The sequence below is a fragment of the Dipteris shenzhenensis genome, chromosome 22, assembly GCF_047967505.1.
Source record: "Dipteris shenzhenensis isolate YYH24624 ecotype China chromosome 22, Dip_SZ_1.0, whole genome shotgun sequence".
In the NCBI taxonomy this organism is placed as follows: Eukaryota; Viridiplantae; Streptophyta; class Polypodiopsida; order Gleicheniales; family Dipteridaceae; genus Dipteris; species Dipteris shenzhenensis.
Window position 1 is genome coordinate 29,878,505 of NC_141617.1, and position 20,112 is coordinate 29,898,616.

At 44.0% G+C, this 20,112-nt stretch overlaps 2 protein-coding genes across 2 annotated transcripts in view; both read right to left on the reverse strand.

Moving 5' to 3' along the window:
* LOC147887970 (pentatricopeptide repeat-containing protein At1g06140, mitochondrial-like) overlaps positions 1 to 20,112 on the reverse strand; it is a 197,711-nt gene that overhangs the window by 104,300 nt on the left and 73,299 nt on the right. The gene's annotated exons all lie outside the window — the stretch shown is intronic.
* Positions 1 to 20,112, reverse strand: part of LOC147887972 (phosphoglycolate phosphatase) — a 60,225-nt gene that overhangs the window by 6,412 nt on the left and 33,701 nt on the right. The window contains exon 8 of the mRNA XM_087393265.1: positions 12,850 to 13,054. Coding sequence (XP_087249391.1) covers positions 12,850 to 13,054 — 205 coding nt within the window. The remainder of the gene's footprint in view (positions 1 to 12,849; positions 13,055 to 20,112) is intronic.

A 20,112-nucleotide genomic window follows, 5' to 3' on the forward strand; every position in this document is an offset into this window, starting at 1 on the left:
GATGCCGTAATGAAACTTCATAATGGCCGAGCGAAGGATCATGAGGGGTTATGCACTGAGTTCATTGCATATGGGATTAACCTCCTACTAGCCCCGATCTTAGCAAATCTCTTTAATGAAGCTGTCTGTTTGGCGTTTCCACGCACCTGGACCATTAACACTATCTCACCCATCCACAAGGCAGGGGATCCCATGAGCCCGAAGAACTACAGGACCATTAGGATTGGGCATGTCATGTCTAAGGCTTATGCATCAATAATTGATTCCGAGGTCAACAGATTTGCACAATGTCGAGGACTTAGAGCAGCAGGACAGGCCGGATTCCGGCGTGATCATGGAACAATGGACCACATTCTCACGCTCAGATGTGAGGAGGTGAGGGCACGGAAGCAGAGGATTTATTGTTGCTTTGTGGATTTCAGCAAGGCATTTGACATGATTCCGAGAGCCCACCTCATACGGCACCTACAGGATTTGGGTTATGACCAAGAGATCATTTGGGCTGTTGTGGTACTTTACGAGAGAGTTTCAGGCAGACTCCGGACAAGATCTAGGTGGACAGACGAGATCATGAGCACTATCGAAGTCAAACAAGGGTGTCCATTATCACCTACCTTGTTTGGCTTCTACATTGACGCACTTGAGACAGTGATGCAGACACAGAGGGGTAGGTTACTCTCTTGCGGGCACGTTGATCCGGATATTGCTTTACGCAGATGACGTGTTGGGGTAAAGGCACATTGCCACCCCTTTATTAAAGATAAGACATCTATGACTATCTTAAGACAGTCATAGGGTAAAACCTAATCCTAATAAAAACTAATGAGTTTGTGGTGTGGCTCATCACTTCACACCCGCACACTTGAGTCTTCTCTCCCTCACTCACTCTCTCCTCCTTTGCTCTTCTTCCTGTTTCCTTCCCCTCTCAACTGGTATCAGAGCCTCCTCTCCCTCTACCCTAGCCTACCCACCCCCCTCGACCTCTACCTAGCCTCCACAAGGGCCAACGGGCCAGCAGGCGGCAGCGCAGGCCAGCAGGCGGCAGCGCGAGCCATCAGGCGGCAGCGTGAGCAGGGCGCAGGCGCGGGCGCGGGCGCGGGCACGGAGTAGGGCGCGGGCAGTAGCGCAACTGCTAGCTGCAGCAGGGCGGCGGCGCCGCGTCACGCCAGCAGCTGCTAGCTGTTGAGCCCTCGGGCTTCTTCCGTTCGTCGCACAGGTTCGTGCAGGTACACGGCCGTACGGGCGTCCGTACAGTACGGACGCCGCCGTACCTGCAGGGAGCTGCATCAGGGGAAAACTTTCGAAATTTTTTTTTTCCCCTCTTCTGGGATTCCGTACACTGCGCAGGTACAGGAAGTACAGTAGGCGCAGATTTTTTTTTGAAGAAGAGAAGGAGAAAGAGCTCTCTGCTCTTCATTCAGGATAATCTTTCACTTCTAAAACTGTGTTTTCTTGAAAGTACAGCAAGTACCTTCATTTACCTCGTGCTTGAGGTGAAGAGAACCACAGTGTGTGGTTGATTGCACAGTTATCTGTTTTCGTGAAGGAAATGCCTTGATTTTGCAGAGGACTTTTATGCTTTTACTGGGCTTGAATCTCAGTTTCCGGGTGAGCAGATCATAGGGCTTTTGCCTGGCAGTTGATGCTTTGTATGCCTTGAGGTAGTGTGGTGCCAGAGAGCACACATTTGCCTCGATTTCCGCAGTGTGGAGGTGACATTTTCTTGAAGGTCACATTTCTTGTGCAACATTCAGAGAACCTCAGTTGAGCCACGCTTGGCCAGGGCACATCGAGTTTACTCGGTCCCTAACTGTCCATCGTTGACAGTGCTCAAAAGGTTCCTCATTGAGTGTTTGTACGTTGGGATCTGTGTATGGCTTTTCTACACAGGGCAGTATTTGCATTACACTGTTGGTTTATTTTGTCAGAGAGATTTTCACATTGCATGCTACCTCAGTGTTGAGGTGTTCTTCACTTGGTTCAAGTGTCAGATCAAGGGGCTTTTGCCCAGATTTTGTTTGATAGCACTTGGGTTACCGACAGAGATCTTCAGATGCATTTTATCCCCTTGGCAGAAGGGTGATTGCTTGGGATTTATCCCATTTTCTGTTGCATGTTTTGTGACAGGCTGAAGTGTCTTTTTTTTTTGGGGTGTATGCCAAGTGGTTTATGCATATTAACTCAGTGCAATACCTCATCTGAGGTGGGAGAAGTGATCAGTACAGCCAGTACAGCAGTGTTTGTGTTTTGTCAGCTGATTATGCACTGTTAAAGCACTTGTTGAGCAGCTGCAGCATTCTGAAATTACTGTTTTTATGCCTCTTTGAGCACGGTACAGTGTTTCAGAAGGTACAGTAACTGGGGGAATTTTCTGTTTTGCTGCAGATTTTCTGACAGTTTTAAAAAAAAAAAAACAGCACTATTGTGAGTGCTCCTGGCTCTTTATAGAGCAGGTTTTTTCTGAGAAATCAGAATTTTATTCAGTCTTTCTGAACTACAGGTACTTTCCTTATCTGATATGGCATCAGGGGGAAGTGAATCTTCAATTCTGAACATAAAGAAACTGGAAGGAGCACACAATTATGCATTATGGGCAGAACAGTGCTTGAATGTACTTCTGTTAAAGAAGATTTCTAAGCCCATAAGGGTGAAGGGTGTCAAGCCATCTGACATGGCAGCTGATGACTGGGAAGAGCTTGATTTGTCCGCAAGGGCAGCTATCATGCTTACTATTTCTGATACTCTTGTGTTCAATGTTCAGGCTGAAAAGACCTCTTATGGCCTATGGCAGAGGCTAGAAGAATTGTATGCCCAAAAGAGCTCAGCCAGTAAGGTTTATTGGTTGAAGAAGCTGGTTGATCTTCGCATGAAGGAAGGTACAGCTATGACCTCACACTTGAGTGAGTTCAATGCCATCTTTACACAGCTGATTGCACAGGGATTGAACCTTGATGAGGAGTTCAAGGCTACTTTCTTGCTGTGTACCCTCCCTGAGAGTTGGGACACTTTCAAGACCACCCTGTCAAATTCGAATGTCACTCTTATGTATGCTGATGTAGAGAGCTCTCTCCTTATGGAGGAGATGAGCAGGAAGAATAATGCGAGCAGCAAGTCTTCAAATGCCTTGCACGTACAGGATAGAGGCAGGACTCAGCAGAAGGGGAGATCTGCTAGTAAGTCCAAATCCCGCAGTCAGTCCCGTGGCAAAAAGGATATTGAATGCTTTTATTGTGGCAAGAAGGGACATGTGAAGTCTAAGTGCTTCAAGTTCATACGGGATCAGAAAGCCAAGAAGGCTGAAACAAAGGATGCAGGCAATGGAAGCAAAGGCAAAGGCAAGGCCAAGGCAGATGACTTGGATGCAGTGAATGTTGCAGCAGAGGACAGTGACAGTGACATACATGATGTTTTATGCTCTTCTGCTGTAATAGCACATGCTTTGGTTATTGATGGCCATGACATGCACACCTGGCTCTTGGACTCAGGTGCTTCTTTTCATGTTACTCCTCATAGGGAGTGGTTTACTTCCTACACAGGTACTTATGGAGTTGTTCATCTTGGGAACAACTATGCATGTCAGATTGCAGGGATTGGCAGTATACAGATAGTATTCCCTGATGGACGCATATTTATGCTTGATGGTGTTCGCCATGTGCCGCAAATCAATAAAAATCTGATTAGCACTGGCTTATTGGATGACAGTGGTTACCACACCACATTTGGGGATTCCAAATGGGTGATTACTGATGGCCAGGCTGTAGTGGCTGAGGATTTTAAGAGTGATACCTTGTACCCTCTTTATGTTTCCAGTGTGGGTAATCATGTTGTTGCCATAACCGAGCTGCCAAAGGTTTCATTGTGGCATAGCCGGTTGGGACACATGTCTGTTAAAGGAATGCAAGAACTGTCACGTTTGGGTTATCTGCCGTCTCTTTCTTTTTCAGATTTGCCTACTTGTGATCATTGCATATTTGGCAAGCATTCTGTGACTCCTCATAAGAGGAGAACTCCCCAGAATAGAGCACCGCTTGATCTAGTGCACACTGATTTGTGTGAGATGCCACAGTTATCACTAGGGGGTGCAAAATATTTTATTACTTTCATTGATGATGCCACACGCAAAGTGTGGGTCTATTTCTTGAAGCATAAGGGCAATGCCTTAGATGCTTTCAAGAGGTTTGTCGCTCAGGTTGAGAATCGGACAGGTCGTAGGCTGAAATGCCTCAGATCCGATAATGGGGGTGAGTATGTGTCACATGCTTTTGTGCAGTTTTGCCAAGCTAAGGGCATCAAACAGGAACTCACAGCCCCTCATAATGCATCTCAAAATGGTGCAAGTGAGCGGATGAATCGAACTATTCAGGAGAAGGTTCGATGTATGTTGTCTTATGCTGCATTACCCCATGGCTTTTGGGCAGAAACCGTGCAAACAGCAGTTCACATTATTAACAGGTCGCCAAACAAGGCTTTGGAGTTGAAAGTGCCAGAGGAGGTGTGGTCTGGCAAGCCACCTTCATATAAGCACTTACGTGTATTTGGCTGCGAGTGCTTTGCTCATGTACGCAAAGAACTTCGCACCAAACTAGATCCAAAGTCTATCAGATGCATCTTTATGGGTTATGGTGACGAAGGTGAAATGGGGTACAGGTTATGGGATCCCGTTAAACGGAAGATTATACGCAGCAATGATGTCATCTTTAAAGAGGATAGTGTACACAAGGAACCCGTGCAACCTGTGGAATACAGGAGGGTTATTTATGATGATGTTGGACAGCAAAGAATGCCCATTTAGCTGCTGCAGATAACCCTGTTCAAGAGGGTATACAGGCTGAAAATCAGCCAGATAATTTTGCCAATGATGCACCACTGGATATGCCAGCAGATGGGGCTGTAGAACAGCCAGATATGGTGGTCCAGCCACCCGTCATGCATGACGAACAGGCTGGACAGCAGCCTAATCCGGAACATTTTGTTAGGAGGAGCACCCGTGTACAACGGCCTCCTGCCAGGTTTGTTCCAGGAGCCAATAATGTGGCTGATTTTATCATGCTGACAGATTGTGGTGAGCCTTCCAGCTTCAAGGAAGCTATGGGAAGAACAGAGAAAAAGAAGTGGGAGAAAGCCATGCAGTCAGAAATGGACTCCCTACTTCAAAATGATACATGGGACTTGGTGCAGCTACCTGCAGGCAGAAAGGTTTTGCCATGCAAGTGGGTTTACAAAGTCAAAGTGGATTCAAATGCTTTACCGAGGTATAAGGCCAGATTGGTTGCCAAGGGATTTAAGCAGGAGAAGGGCATTGACTTTGATGAGATCTTTTCCCCTGTAGTCAAGATGACTACTTTGAGAGCAGTGTTAGCTCTTGTTGCTCATGACGACATGGATTTATGTCAGATGGATGTGAAGACAGCCTTTCTTCACGGAGATCTCCATGATGAGATCTATATGAGTCAGCCAGAGGGATATGCTGTTAAAGGGAAAGAGCAGCTTGTGTGTAAGCTCAAGAGGAGCTTGTATGGACTCAAGCAGGCGCCAAGAGAATGGTACAAGAAGTTTGATGCCTTCATGCAGTCCCAAGGGTATCATAGGTGTGAGACCGATCATTGCTTGTACACCAAACGGGCAAAGGATGGCAGTTTGATGCTACTCATTCTATATGTGGATGACATGCTTATTGCCAGTAAATCTCAGCATGAGATTAGTGCTTTGAAGAAACAACTGCATAAGTCTTTTGACATGAAAGACTTGGGTGATGCAAATCATATTCTTGGCATGCGGATTACTCGTGACAGGTCCAAGGGACTTTTGTTTCTGTCACAGAAGGAGTACATTGACAAAGTACTGCAGCGCTTTAAAATGGAGGGGGGGAAGTCTATTAGTACCCCGTTGCCTCCACATTTAAAACTCAGCAGTAAGGACAGCCCCAGATCAGATGATGATAAGGCTGAAATGGCCAAGGTTCCGTATGCATCTGCAGTTGGATCTTTGATGTATGCCATGGTTGCCACTCGTCCAGATATTGCTTTTGCGGTGAGAGTCATCAGCAGGTATATGGCAAATCCAGGCAAGCGGCACTGGGAAGCAGTGAAAGGTGTCTTGAGGTATCTCAAGGGTACCAAAGACTTGTGCATATGCTATGGTAGGCAGGATGCATTGGTGCATGGTTTTACAGACTCAGACTATGCAGGGAATGCAGATAACCGGAAGTCTACTACCGGTTATATTTTCACATTTGCAGGAGGTGCTATATCATGGGTGTCTCGGTTGCAGAAATGCATTGCACTGTCAACTACTGAAGCTGAATATGTTGCAGCCACTGAGGCTTGCAAGGAAGCAATATGGCTTACTCGGCTGGTGGGAGACTTGGGCATTACAGGAGATATGCCAGTTTTGCATTGTGATAGTCAGAGTGCTATCATGTTGGCAAAGAATCCGGTCTTTCATCAGAAGACCAAGCACATAGATGTGAAATATCATTTCATCAGGGAGGTACTGGAAGACAAGCGACTTGAGCTTGTGAAGGTGCATACTGATGATAATCCTGCAGATTTGCTCACTAAGAGCTTGCCTACTGAGCGGTTTGCACATTGCCGCCACATCATGGGATTAGGATGAGACCATTCTTATTTTATGGTCTTGTATACAGTAACTGTATATTGCTGTAATTTTTTATTCTTTTCTCCCCCTTAGGCACATTGGCCTTTAGGTGGGAGGTTGTTGGGGTAAAGGCACATTGCCACCCCTTTATTAAAGATAAGACATCTATGACTGTCTTAAGACAGTCATAGGGTAAAACCTAATCCTAATAAAAACTAATGAGTTTGTGGTGTGGCTCATCACTTCACACCCGCACACTTGAGTCTTCTCTCCCTCACTCACTCTCTCCTCCTTTGCTCTTCTTCCTGTTTCGTTCCCCTCTCATGACGTGGCTCTCTTGTCTTCCTCATTAGAGGGGCTCCAGAGACACCTTGACGCACTACAGTCCTTTGGTGAGTCTCATGATTTAAAGGTCAACCTCGATAAAACCAAGGTCATGATCTTCAATACATCTCGAGCCGTCATGCACCAAAAGCAGTTAACATTTGATCGGGTCACCTGTTGAGATAGTTTCATCATACACTTATCTTGGGATTGTCTTTTCCAGATCCATCTTTACATGAGACCCGCAATGCAGGCACGCTTGAGCAGAGGATATGCTTCATTGGCCAGACTAGAGAGGCAGTGCTTCGGCTCGCACTTTTAGGATCCACGGACCAAAGGGTTGCTTTTTGACTCCTTGGTCTGTCCAACGGGGATGTACGACAGTCCATGTTGGGGACCAGACTTGTCGGATACAGAGTGGGCTAGTGTGGAGCAGCTACAGGTTCTCATGTTATCACGAATGATTCGAGGTAAGTCATCCGTTCCTCACCAGATCATTCAGGCTGAGTTTGGGTCACCCCCTTTACAGCTAGATGCTACATTTCAGGTCATCACCTATATGTACTGAGTCAGGGAGTATGGGGATTACACCTCTGGGCGTAGTAGGCTACCATGGCTAGCTCTGTCCTCTTCTATGGCACTTACAGCAAGAGGGGACCATAGGTGCTGGTATGCACGCACAAAGATATGGTTTGAGCGACTGGGGCTCCACATGGATAGACTACCTCCCTTCCAGTACAGCATGGATGCTCCGTTTTCTCCCCTCCTATCACACGAGGTCAACTAGGTTATCCGTGAGGGTCTATTACAGCTACACACATTTCGGACCTGGTTGGGACCGAGTGAACTCCCAGTGAAGCTTAGCTTCTACAGAGATGACTTCTTACACATCACAGCAGAGGGTTTCATTGACCCACCAGGATACACGCAAATTTACCTACTCCACTCACTGAGGATCTCTCTTGGGCAGTTCCAGGTCTCTTCACACAAACTTCGTATCAAGAGCGGCAGAGCAGAGCAACTACCCAGGGAGAGGCGCATATGCACATTGTGTGACATGCAGGAGGTTGAGACAGAGGAGCACTTCATCTTCAGGTGTCCTGTTTACTATGAGATCCGAGGGCGTTTCTACTGCCTCTTCAAAGATAGCTATGGGATTTTGGCCCAATTCCTCTGCTACCCAAACCAGCGATGTTTGGCAGGTTTCATTCATGGGTACTCAGACACCGCGAGGGATACTCCGAGCACGGAGACAAAAGCATACTTTTCCTTGGCTGATCCCTCTTAGAGCTCTATCACGAAGTTTTTTCAGCCAGATCACATGGACCCCCATGAGACCAAGCCTCGACATGACCATGACCTGGAGCATGTGACCCGACAGCTCAGACAGAGGGTTGACACACAGATCACACTTGGGGACATCCCCTCCCTGTTTAGAGTCGAACCCGACCGACGGGGTTCACAGTAGCCTTGGTTAGACGCAGAGCTACAACCAGGAGATGTAACAGGACTGCACCTTTGAGTGGCCAACAGCACTCTATTGCCCATTTCATGCCCCTATTGCCTCGTCCACCCTAATGTCCTGCTGCTGCTGATGATGATGATGATGCTGAGATTGATATATAGTCGACCATCGACATGACTATGTCGTACTTAGGACTTCGTACTACCATTCTGCATTTTTTGCATTTTGCATTGGTGTGGATGCTCGTTTAGTAGCTCCACTACCACAGCTCGTTTGTACCAAGTTTTTCACAGTCTCATATACCCATCGATCTTCCGAAGATTTTAATAAACTCTCTCTCTCTCTCTCTCCCCCCCCCAAACGAAGTCCCCTTACCCTACCCACAGAGACTTCCCAGCCTTTCCCTCACCTGTTGTACACAACTTCGTACAAAACACCCTTGCTGCTACAATTTTTACTGCTGTGTCTTGTGGAACCACTATTTGGAATAGTTTCACCACCCATTTCACCACTCTCTTAAGACACGCTTCCACCTGATTATTCGAATTTCCCACGCGGGCTCCCTCAACCTTGGCCTTGAACTCTATGGACCATGTCGAGGAATGTTTGAAGGCAGTGAGGAAACCCGTGGATTAGAAAATTGTTTCCCAAGATGGAAACGGTTAAGCTCCACCAGGCACCACAGAAACGTCAAGCCAAGTAGCAAGAAGCTCATCCTTCTGAAGCTAATCTTAAGCCAAGTGCCTCATCGCAAATCTCCCCACCGAGGGTGAGCTTTCTTCTCTTAACATGGTAAGTATAAAGCTTTGTTAGAGACTTTAAATATGAAGCGCAATGCCTTCCGTTTGGAGGCTTTCTCTCCTGCAAATGGTCTCTGAATCCGTATTGTGGAAACAAAGCAGGGCAAAACTGAGTCTCTATTCCGTGAGAGGATGGTTTATTTTGCTACCTTTTAGGGCTGCGTCCGATTTGTGAACGCAGCCGTCAGCTATAAGCTGACCTCTTGTATCTTGTTCTCGAAGTAATATAACCAGCACTGTTTTTTCGGCAAAAAAACTGAGTCTCTACAAGTTGTACTGGATAGGGACAAAGACTACGAGTCTCTTCCCAAAGTGTTGGAAGTCACCTACTCATCTGTAAGCCCCCATATGAGGAAAGCATGGGGGAGGTGGACCAAGATAGGAGGGGGCTGCCACGTGGGCAGCACATTGGCTGCCTGTCGGCAGCAAGCTCACAGACTACAAAATTTGCCTACAGGATGATGAGACTTGCACAGTGGGGAGGGCCCACGAAGGCAATGGAAGATACCTTCAATAAACTGCCCCCATCAAATAAGAACCCAACTTAGTTCGTGACTTTAGGAAAAAGTTGTAAATGTCTGAAAGCATGCATGGACAAATTGGACAGCCAATGTGATGTACTTGATTTCATCAAGAAGGAGAATGATGTCTTGAAAAAATGAGTGGAAGGGCAAGCCTTCACTATCAAGGTGCTTGAATTTGAATTGCAAGAACTCAAACAAGGAACCACGGGCGGAAGACTCCAATGTCTTGGGAGCTCTAAGGGATGATAATTCCTGCACTTAAGACATGCCTGGAAATTTATGGAAGAGTTTAAAAAGATGGAAGCAAAAATGGAGGCCAAAAGAAGGCACGCACTAAACAAGCCGAGATGGTCAAGGGACATAAACCATAGATGGTCTTCCAAAAGGGGTGACACATCATTACCACCGTCTGTTAAAAGAATAAAGCCCTTTACCACAAGGTGATTGAAGTTAAGGAAGATGCAACCTTGGACACACCCAAGACGCAGGAGAAATTCAGGGTGGCCAAAAATCTGTCAACATGCATGGAGAGTCACGAAGCATGCCTCAAAGGAGAAACCTCTGATCATCCAATTTAAGAAGAAAAGACGAAGGTGGCTTGTATTCTCCAAGATATGCCAAATAAGTTTGCATTGGGAAAACACAAATCCACCCTTACACACATGCAACTAGAGCATCACAGGGAACGCCTAAAGAAAGTCATGGAGACACAAGCTCACAAAGACGATGAGTTTTCATCCAAGACTGGGAACCCCCATCACTTGCCAAAAAAGGCACACGAGGCTTGTGGATCCATCACTTCTTTGACTTTTTATCTACACAAAGGAAGGCCACTCACGTCCTGTAGATGAGAGCGTGGTTTCTAAATATTGTACCTATGGTGGAGCTTCAGTTTTTAGCCTGATTGAGCTGTACATATTCATATCTATATTGTATGTTCTTTCTCTCTCTCTCTCTTTTGTGTGAACAATTCCTGGTTAAAGATTGCTTCCACTGAAGCGCATTGCACAAATGGTGAAATCGCTCATCAACCCCTTTAAGAGAGAGAACTATGAAATGTTTCTCTATTTCAATAACACTTGGCTTTGATTGCAATAAAAATATCAGAAGTTCAGATGAAACCTATAAATCTAGGACTTACTAAACAGATAATGACACGTTTATGACAGACTCCTTTCGGAGTGAAAATATTATTCAGAACTAAGTACGTGTACTTTTATTAAAATGCCCCACTAGAGACAACGGATAAATATCTCTTCAAGAACCATACAAGATGCCAAAAACTCAACCAAAGATGGTGGCTGAAATGATGAACCTCAAGGAACTGAAGTAATTCCCCTACGCAAGCACCGCCACCCATTAATAGCATTAGTATCTCCAATCCAACAGCGAAAACCAACCTCTAATGAAACCAGAAATCATTGTAGGAGCAAGAATCCACAATCACACCCATCTAACCACCCTAGATGATGACTAATCCATGACAGGACGCTAGAAGGAGCTGCTTTATAATCTGACCAAGTGTGAAGTTCAGTGCCTCAAAGCTGAAACTATACTGCATTAATCACAGGTTTCCAGTCTCTGCAAAGTCCTCATGCTCCACAATAGTTTTCTTCCCCTAGAGGAAGCTATACGAGGCGATTCTAAACATGGCACTTACATTCGTCCACGAAAAAAGTGTTTTGTTTGGGCACTTACATTCTTCCTGTTCTTCAACATCGATGTTGCATCACTTTCTTTCCTCGCTGGGATTTAGTAACACAATCATGTGCATATAACCATGCGCCTTCTTGACCACTTCAGCTGGCTTAATTGTGTCGTGGTGTTCTATTGGCATGGGCAAGCTTGAGTGTATTGCTCATTGTATTTGAAGTGCTACATGAGGCAACCCAAGTTGGTCAAAATAGTGACCTTGGTAATGTCATTGTTGACCCATTGGTAGCACATGACACATCGCCTCTCCCAATCCCCTTTTGTTGCCATTTCCCCCATCCAAAACCCACCCATTCCAGCATGAGGTAGATGATATCTTTTTTTTTTTGCAAGAAGAAGTAAATTCTATTAATGCTTAAAAAAACCATACAACAAAGAGCTGGTTGCCAGCTACAATAACAACCATCCGTTTCCAGATCTCACGGCTCATCACCTATAGAGAGTCCGAAACAGGAGCTAGCAGTCATGCTGGTGGTCTATATGCCCAGCTTCCTCTACCTTATTTTCCTTTTCCTCTCTTTCTGCAATCAATTGAACGTTTCATTATCTTCTTAAACTCCACTCGCAAGCTTACGATTAGAGATAACAATAGCGTTTTTGGGCTGACTAGCTTCCACACATACAGATAACCATGAGGCTAATGAGTACAACTAGAGAACGTTACGGTACAATATCAGACCTTTGTTTGGCGAACCATCCGAGCTCGAATATGTCCTTTCTATACAAAGATCCGAGACCCGCCCTTTATATAATCTAGAGGCCACATAGCTAGCCACTAACCATATTGTTACAATCTTGTCTTGATAGCAAAAAATTCTTGTTAGATCACATAGCTAGCCACTAACCGTGCAGCCCGTTGAAGTAATCAGTGTCCAGTGATGTAAGTTAGATCAATTTTTTACAAATCTTGTCTTGATAGCAAAAAATCTCCAATCGTATACAAATGCTTGGAAGTTTTTAATGCCATTAAATATAATGAAGGGAAAGTATAGAAAATAATTAAAGCTAGCGAGTGTTTCGATTTCATTTGTGAGTTCTTTTGACCAAGGATTATAGGTCTCAATTGGAAAATGACTAGGTAGTCCAACTCCACTATTGGTAGTTTTAGACTAATACTTAACAATTTAAAAAGTCTATTAAGAAAGGACGCTATGATATGAATGAGATATAAATAAACAATTCTTTTCGAAAGACAACTCTCAACATTCTTTTATCTGTCAGTATCGTGTAATCATCAGATTGCCATATAAACAAATTTATGGGTTGAGCTAGAACAGGAGAAAACCAGTCTAAGGATCGATGAAAATACCCTAATGTCTTAATGGCCTATCTAAAAAGAAAAGTGCACACACACTTACATAATACTCTTGCCATCAAATAAGTTCCTTATAAAATCCTTCTTCTAGAGTGTTTTATTGATGGCTACCTCATTCCTGAACCTTTCAAGCATCCTCGTTGAAGAAATTGAAGGTGCAATCACATCTGACCATCCACTTTCGCCAGACAAAATGTCTGCAGAAACGAGTTCCAAGTATAAAGCTGCTGCTCCATCAGCAAGGGCAACCACTAAATCCTCCAAAATAGCTTCCCTATGACTGCTCAACGTTTTCAAGCTGCAGCAATTCGTAGACCTGCAGCAAATCATTCCAATAAAGAGACATCAGGTAAGGTAAGCTCCAATGAAAAGAACAATAATGCCACACTGCTAGTCAACAAAGCTCATATTACTTTTACACTTAGCTCAACAAAAGTCCTTGAAACTACATATGTGATTGGCCTTAATAACTAAGGGAACCTCAAACCTGGCCCCTCAATTCAATACATCACACTTCAGTTTAGTTCACTCTCTCTTTTATATAGAAAACTTTGTGTTACTTCAGCTATTTGATTAAACCCTACTTTGTCTTAAGATATTCATAAATTTCTTGATGCAAATCTATGAAGCTAATTAGTTATGCATCATGGTGTAGGAATCAATTAATTATATTAAATGTCTCCACTACAACTATTGCCTCTTCAATTCTTGTTAGGCTTGTCCACCAGTCAAGGGATATGAATACAGTTGACCTCCAATAGAAAACATAACAAGTGTACATTAGCAAGCGTATGCATTTGCATTCACCCAGCCAACACTCTCAGCTGGACTCCATGACTGTTACATTCCAAATGCACTAGCTGCTATCCCTAAGCTCGGTCACCTTACTAAACGGATGCTAGTTCCCTTAGGAATCTTGACACACATAGGACATTAGGTTAGTACTAATAGTATTTACAGTACTAACTAGGCACTACAAGCCTCCTAATTAAACAATGACCACACTTTCTTGCCCCTAATTTCCTAAATAGGATTAAAAAGAGTTGACATCCTCAGCAACAGTATTAGGAAATCCATTTTTGGGTCGCTTACACTTTCCCAAATACCATTCTCTTCTCAACTATCTTTCCACTTTACTAAATATTCTTGAAAAGTTCTATGTTTCTTTAATATCAAGCATTCTTTCTGGCTCATGTGGAAGCTCTATAGTTTGAAATCAAGCCCACAAGCATCCTCTCTCCTACCATACTTTCACTTTGAAGTAGGCTCATCACCAACAAACTAGCTTAAAGTACTGGATGCTTTCTATATCTCTAAGCCCTTTGTCCTCATATGGGGGCTCATAAGTCGGGCATTGACCCTGTCATACCAACAGTTAGGACTATGTTAGCCAAATTTATGCACAAAGCTCTCACAAAAGAAAGAACTATTCTTGAAATAAGAGATTATGCCAAAGAGATCAAAAGTGATCATGTATATCATCAAGCTGAAATTTCACGTTTTTAAGCAAGCTCACCAATCCTCTGAAGTATTGTGAATAGTCAACAATACATTGGAGACAACTTTTGAGACTCCTCAGTCAAGGTTTCAGACGATTCATGTACTCTCAAATACACTTTCTCATTAAATCATTGTTTCTTCTGTGAGGATTCATATTACTCTTACCTCAATCTTAGCTTTCTTAGTCTATCTTCAACATGCTTCAAACTTTGATCCATGTCTTGGAGAAAGTCTTTCGCTGCTTATACCTTTCCTTTTTCAAGCCACGGAGCTCTAGACTGAAATATTTCACCTTGGATTACAAAATCCCTTTGCCAAACACCTTAAATTTCTTCAAAATATGTGTATGCCCACAAAATGCAAAGCCCCTTGTTTGTCACCACCACGTCGTCTATAAGTATGCATATACAGCAAGAATCGCCTATCGTGAATCCCAATTTTTAAATGCCAGATTGCATTTAAAGTTGAAATTTCATCGCTGAAAGTGAAAAAAGTTAGGTCACCTCCCCACCTGTGAGGCCCCAAATGAGGAGAGCAAGAGGGAGGTGTACCGATATGAACTCAGAGATGCCACAGGGGGAAAACTCAGAAGGTTTACAGGGCTGCCACATAAGCAGCATGCAAGCTGCCATCTGGGCAGCATAAGGAACATAACCAGGTTGCCAATCGAGGGCTGGACAAGCTCTGAGCAATGAGCAAAAGGGCCCATCTCATGGACTTCTTTCCATGGTGTGTAAGCAACCTCCGCTCCCTTTTCTAACAAAAGAGAACTATCAAAGCTTCAAAAGATTACAATCCTCAATCCAAGAATGTTATATTAAGTGAATGGTCCACCATCGTCAAGCTGCCACAGTATGTTTGTGGAACCACCCTATGCATGGCCTAGTCCCCAGTGTAGAATCTAACCAATCTCTCCAAGAGTCCCTGTCATATCAGCACTAGCCAAAAGGGTATTTAAGGCTCCATTGCATCTTGGTAAACATGCCAAGGGTCACATCCAGAGAGAGAAACTATATACAACTCTATGCCATATTCCATGCTGCAATCACTTTGAGTTGAAAGATCAAAAGGCTAGAGGGGTTGAATTGATTCAAGAGTTCAACATTTAGCGAGATATCGTAAAGGAAAGTATAATGTTGTAGTCGATACATTGAGTCAGATTTCCATAGTTGATAAGCCGAGTTTTACATGAGTTCCTCGAGTCCAAGGTAAATGTGAGCAAGATTATCTTTACTTAAAATTTTGGAAAGATGTAGAAGAAAGAGGCCCTATCGAGGTTGCACTTATTGATGATATCAGCCTATGGTTTACAATGATGGTGGGCATTGAAAAACAAGTACTAGAAGTTGGCAAAAATAATAGCACTTTCTAAGACATAGTAATTGTGTCTATAGTTGCAAAGCACATACAGTTGATGTTGAACAAGGACATAATTGAGGAGTATACCTCAGAAGATAGTTATCTACTCTATAAGGATTAAACTTGTATACTGAAATCATCTAGCCATTTAAAAAGAGGATCTACATCCAAAAATGGAAGAACTGATGGATCATCAAGATGCAGCATACTTCACTAAGATTGACCTTTGATCCGGATATCATCAGATATAAATAGAACCTACTGATGTTGCTCTAACAGCATTCCAAACCCGATGCAATTTTTACGAACTTTGGTTGAGTTGTTTGGTCTAACCAATGCCATGGCAACTTTCCAACAAATGATAAATTACTTATTTATCCATACAGGGGAATGTTTGTGGTGGTCTTCCTCAACAATTTACTCGTATCTGGGGCTGTTGCAATACTATCTGGGCATTCAATTTATGTAATCAGAAAAGGCATTGTTCTCAAACAGTCCAAGTATATATTGGGAATGTTACAAAGGTCAATTTTCAGGACTCCAAGCTGCCAATGGAGCCTGGGCTGAGGCTGTCCATGCATGAAGCAAGTGAACCATTTAATGCGGTTACATACAATCGTCTGTTGGATGCCTCATATATGTCTGCAATACCCATCCAAATATTCAGGTTAGTGTATCCCAGTGGAGCAGGTATATACATAGCCCAAAGACACAGCATTGGAATGCTGTAAAGTGTGTTTTCAAATACCTAAAGGGTACTCAATCTCTTGGTTTATTCTATGCCAGGGGGGTGACTCTGAGTTACATGCTTTCATCGATTCACATTGGACTGGTAATTATGACATCAAACATTCCACCAATTGCCGGCAGTTGTTGTTTTCTTGGCAGTTCATGCATTTCTTAGTTGAGCAAGAAACAATCCACAATGGCTACATTATCATGTGAATCTGAGTACAGGGCAGCTTTTGTCATGACGTGAGTACCCAGTATTGCCTAAATTAGTATACTAATCAATGGGATTCGTCAAGAGAAGAATGTTGGTTCCGATGGCTCTAAGATCAGAGCCATATTGAGTGAGATAGATAAGAAATAGGGTATGTTATGCTCTAAGTCATTGCCTAGGGTTAAAAAGGGATTAGAATAAATTGTAGGGAGGGTGTCAAAGAACCTTAGAAACTCCAGCACCTAACGTCTAAGGATTTACCTAAGTTTTAGGGAGAATTGAAACGGCCCAGCTACTGGAATGTGGGCATAATGAGACCGACTGAGGAGGGGAAAGGTGGCTGACTGACGAGTAAGGGTGACAGAGATGAGGTATACTGTTGGGGAGGAGCATAGTGGGTCGGGCCAAGACAAACTCCCCTTGATCCAAACACTACGGTGGTACAACAAAATCTGCTGCAGCCCCTGACATTGCTACACCCAAGGATGGTGGAGCTGCCATCTCCAAAGACGGTGCAAAAGATGATCCCAAGGATGATGATGATGGTGGTGGTGATGTAGAAGCTGGTGCTGGTGGTGATGATGTAGAAGCTGGTGCCAATGCTGGTGTTGAATTTGAAGTTGGTTGAGCAGAAGCTTTGTTGGTTGCCTTCAGTGTGGCAGTGCTGTCAACGTTTCTGGGTTGCTATGAGCAGCCACGACTACTCACCAAGGGAGCGCAGAAGTAGCCGCGACTACTCCAAGCACGAGGATGCCTTCGCGACTACCCTAGACAGAGGACCTGTTTTAGGCCCTTCAAGATTTACTCGAGACCAAGATTCAAGAACATACCAAGAAATCAAGAAGTCCTATTGTTGCCTTTCGAACCTGCAAGAAACCATCAGATTAGCTTGAATCTCAAAGAAGGGCCTGCCAGGAGGTTGTATGGACATATGCAGTCTCAAAGAGGAGAAGCAACAGCAAAAGCAACACACGATAGAAGATGTGAATAAACGCAATGGTCCCAAGAGATGACATGGTCGAGCTGCTACAACACCCCACAGGTTGTTGGGAGCTCCTACAACAAGCGAAACTGGGCCGGGACCTAGGCTGGGCCTAGGTGATAGCAAGGAGGTCCCTCGCGGCAGCAAGAAGGCCTCCAGAGGCAGCTAGAAAGCCTCCATGACAGGAAGGTAAGTGGGGAAGAGCCTCAAGGGGTGGACGGGGGAGGAGGGGAGGGAGGTAGGGAGGGTAGGGAGGGAGGAAGGGGTTGGGGGAGAGAGAGAGAGAGAGAGAGAGAGAGAGAGAGAGCACATAGGATAGGTCCTATGCACATAGTTAGTTATCTCACGGTAAGAAAAGATTAGGATCAGCAAAGAAATACTCAGTGTAGAGATCAGGGGAGCACTACTACAGCTTGGACGCTGCAGGAGGGCCTAGGAAACAGACATAGAGTCTTAGTTTTTCAACAAAGTGAGCGGAAAATGAAGAATTAAGAGAACCAGAGACCTTGTTCATTACATTTGGTATAAGAGCCTCTCTCCGAGCAAAAAAGAGAGGCTCTACAAATCAAGGAGGGACGTAGCTCACATGTGGATCACCCAAAGGAAGCATAAGATTACTAAGCAAAGAGAACAGCATAGCGAGGCATTTACTAATTAAACGTGATGAAGGAGTGGATGCTGAGTTTCAAAGGCAACGAGAGTCCAATGTTCGACGATGTTCCATAAAAGAGTAGCTCCAAGCTGGATCACTTGGCGCTAGACCATTAGAAGAGTAGTTCTAAGTTCACTTGGGCCTATACCATTAGAAGAGTAGCTCTAAGTTGGGTACTTGCAACTAGACCATTTTGTTTTGCATAGAAGAGTAATTCTAAGCTGGTCACTTGGGACTAGACCAGTTGTTTATTTTGTAGAAGAACTTCCATGAGGTCCAAGAAAAGTCTATAAGGACAACGACAAGATATTCATGAAGCAAAGCGTTCTTGCCCTTTCTTTTTTATTACTATTTTATTAAAAGGAACAAATAAGATAAAATAAATCTAAGAATTAGGTCTGCATTAGAAGCCTAAGGGTGAGTGGTAAGATAGCAAAGAAAAGAGAAAGAAGGGTTATCCTAGAACTCATGGAAACTTCCATTCACTATATCTGGATGTAGTTCACAAACACAACCAATGATAGGAATTTGGTATGTGCCTTGTAGGTCAGGTCAACTCATAGAGTCGACTTCACTCGTCAACCATATGGTTGACTTGGGGGCCATATAGGCCACCCCTTTGTATTTTCTCTTTATCCATTTGCAAGTACTCCGTTTTGCCTCTGCTTGTTGTCTGCTCGTTGCATTCCTTTTGCACTCCATTGCTTCCCGCACCCAATAGTGGTATCAGAGCAAGTTCTCTTGCTCCTACTTTGCTCCTACCTGCCATTTTGCTCCAGCTCCGTCCGGTGCCTCATTTCATCGCCAGAAACCTGTTTTTTGAGCAGAAAAACAGTCCAACGGCTGTTTTTTGACTTTTTGAGGTCCGATTTCAACGTTTTTTGAAATTTCTGCGCTGCCCACATACAAACAACCCTGTCCCACACCATCTCAGCCGAAGAAAATTTGTCCGTACATTTGTATGGACGTCCATACGGCCGTACGGACCTGTACAAACAGGTGCGTGATGCTGCCAGGAATCTGTACAACTTGTCAGAAGTTGACTTCGAGCATTTTTGGAGGTTTTCAGCTCAGATCTGGACTCTTTTCAGTCATTCCGGCCTTCCTCCAGGTGCTTCAACATGCTCTAGCACCATTTGGCTGGGATTCTCTCCCTCTTAACTCAAATCTTCTTGGTACAGTTGGATTTGACACTTTTCACCCTCTTTTATTTTACGTATTTTATGTGAATGTCATAATGTTCCAACTGCTAGATGTCTAGACATACATCATACCTCAGATTTGGTCACAAAGGGATTTTTATTGGCCAAAGAAGGCCACGTGATAAAGCGTAAGCAGATGTCACATGATAAGGCCAATAGTCTGAGAGACGGTGGTATGTTGCATCCACTTGAGATTCCAAATACACTAGAGCAAATAGACATTCTTGCCAAGGAATGGTGGAAGAGAGCGAAGAGGATACAAAAGAGGTTCATAATAAAAGAATTGGGAACCAAAGTTCACTCCCTTACCCATTCCACTAGCAGAGACATGCATGCTACCATTGGAAGGGGAGCTCTATGCCAACATTAGTCACCTTGTTACAATTGAAACAATAAGGGTTGCAACACTGCAGGAAGTGTGAATGGACAACATACTGGGAGATAGGTGTGTCAGATCTTCTTGATGAAGATATTGCTATGGAGCTTGTAACGCGGGAATTCCTAGCCAAGATATGGCATTAAATGAAGGATAAGTTGGTCTTCTACACAAGAGAGATCTAGGAGGCAGGATTACCTCAATGAGAAAATCGATGTTGAAGAGACGCCCAATATGCAAACTAATGACCAGCTCTCATGAATTTGAGGCAGAAAGCCTATCCAAACCCTTCTTTCTAATGTATCCTATCCGAAACGTCATAAGGAGCGATATTTGTTCAGGCTGAGTTAATGTTTTCCT